Here is a 2217-nt window from a genome sequence, read left to right as displayed (position 1 = left end):
AAATCGTGTTTTATGTGTACGACTTCATTAAAATGAAGTCGTAATGAAATTGTCAACGTGAAATATGACTTGGCTTTAGATATTTTTACGATTAAATTTTTCAATAACATATAGGACTTGTACATTTTATATAACTTTTTTAAAATTTAGTCGTCTATACGAGACACAACTTAATTTTATCCTTAATTTTTTATATGCGAATTCAGATCGGTAATATAAAAAAGAAATTAATTGCTTTAGTAAAAAAAACACTGTAATCATAAATTTGATACAACGCGGTGATATTAAACCATTTTCAAAACTTTGAAAGCCATATTTGAACTAGGGCTAAAAGCTTCATAAGCGCTTATGGCTTCTGATTTTTATTGGTTTATGAAGAGAGAAGAAGGAAGAAAAGAGTATTAGGTAGCTGTTACCCTGTTTGGGATGAGAGCTTTGAGGTAATCAACGAGAGCAGTGAGACTGTTGTGTGAAGATCCACCTTCTTGAACAGCTCTCCAAGCTTTTTCCTGCATTTCCTTCGCCTTCTTCCTTATCTTCCCACCTTCTTCTCCTCTATCCATCAACCTCTTCACAGCCTTCTCTATTCTCTCCCCTCTCAACACCTCCTTCTTCCCGTCGTACGGCGATATGCTCCACTCCGCCGCACCTACCTCCACCCCAAACCCGTGCACCTCCGTTATAAGCTTCTCATTGTAGTACTGATCACTAAACCCCGGCATCGTCACCATCGGAATCCCAGCACTGATCGCCTCCGCCACCGCGTTCCACCCACAGTGCGTCAGAAACCCTCCCACAGCAGGGTGGTTCAAGATCAGAGGCTGCGGCGCCCATCCCTTTATCAGCATCCCTCTCTTCTCTTTCTCTATCTTCTCCTCAAACCCTTCTGGCAACCACTTTTCTTCTTCTTCTTCTTCTCCTTCTTTGTTTTTCCGGTGAACCACCCAGATGAAAGAGTGCCCGGAGGCATCCAGGCCGGTGGCCAATTCATAAAGCTGCTTGTCCGAAAGAAGAACGAGGCTTCCGAAGCAAACATAGAGAACCGAGTCCCGTTCCTTTGAGTCAAGCCACGTGAGACACTCGTGTCTGATCTCGCTCACAATGGCGGGTTTCTTAACGATTTGTTCCACCATCAGGGAGCTGGGGCCGACATGCCACACTTTTCTTCCTGTGAGGTTTTCGTAATGCTGAGTGTACTCCGCGTCGAGTTCAGCGAAACTGTTCACGATGACTCCATGACTGTCCTCTTCCCCTTCGAGAAGAGACTCCGTGAGCGCTGCGAAACCCGGCGAGGGTTTCACCGGGAGAGTGAGAGGGTGAGGGAGACCGGGGATATGGTAGGGCGCGGAATCGGAGAGAAAGGCTTCGGGGTGGGTTTTAATGGCCTGAATCATGCACACGTCGAAGATGGATATAGGGTTGAAGACGAGCCTCGGGATTTGAAGAGTCTTGGACAGGTTCTTGCTCCAGGTGAAGAGGATGTCGGGGATGAAGACATCGGGAGGGGACTCTTTCAGGACAGCTTCGATCTGAGGCTGGATGAAGTGCGCCGCCATGTGGATTTTTGCGGCGGTGGTGCTGGTGGTGGCTGAAACCAGATTTTCTACGCCTTCCGGTAGACCCACACGGGTGTTGGGGAATTTGATGAGGTGGACGCGGATGTGGTGGCCGGAGGCTATGTCGTCGTCGATGGTTTTCTGAAAGAGTTCGGCGTTGCCGGGAGTGGTGACGATTGTGACGTGCTGTCCACGTGAGGCGACCAAGCGTGCGAGCTGAACCAGAGGGATTTGATGGCCTTGTGCGAAGAACGGAAGGAAGTAGATTTTCAATGGTCGTGGTGTCTCCATTGTTTCTTCTTCTCTGCTCTTTCCGATGATGATGAAGAGTGAGTGGTGTTAGTGGCTTTTTATGTGATGACTTCCGCTCAGCGAGTGCCACGCTTCTCACATATTTAATAGGAAAAATTAGAACCCGTGAACTGCATGAGCATGTAAGATTCATAGTATATTGGAAAATTTTTGATCTACTCCTTTTCAATACCTAATAGAAAAATCAACATTTATACTTTTTTTAAGCTAATTCATTTTATATTATTAGATATTTTAAAATAAAAGTATTATTTTATGTTTAAATACTATTCTCTGCACTTTCCTCTCAAGGTGTCTTATCTTGATTTGAAAATCGATTACTAGTTACATAGGTGAGAGATTGTAAGTT

At 45.0% G+C, this 2217-nt stretch overlaps 1 protein-coding gene across 1 annotated transcript; it reads right to left on the bottom strand.

Annotated features, from left to right (window-relative positions):
- Window positions 1-211: 211 nt before the first annotated feature.
- LOC114167301 (UDP-glucose flavonoid 3-O-glucosyltransferase 7-like) lies at window positions 212-1957 on the bottom strand. Its single transcript, XM_028052356.1, has one exon. The coding sequence runs from the start codon at window positions 1845-1847 to the stop codon at window positions 402-404; it is 1446 nt and encodes a 481-aa protein (XP_027908157.1). The 5' UTR covers window positions 1848-1957; the 3' UTR covers window positions 212-401.
- Window positions 1958-2217: the final 260 nt, after the last annotated feature.

The sequence above is a fragment of the Vigna unguiculata genome, chromosome 10 (assembly GCF_004118075.2).
Source record: "Vigna unguiculata cultivar IT97K-499-35 chromosome 10, ASM411807v1, whole genome shotgun sequence".
Lineage (NCBI taxonomy): Eukaryota > Viridiplantae > Streptophyta > Magnoliopsida > Fabales > Fabaceae > Vigna > Vigna unguiculata.
The sequence above is the reverse complement of the archived record's forward strand: the minus strand, read 5'-3'. Positions and strand labels throughout refer to the sequence as shown.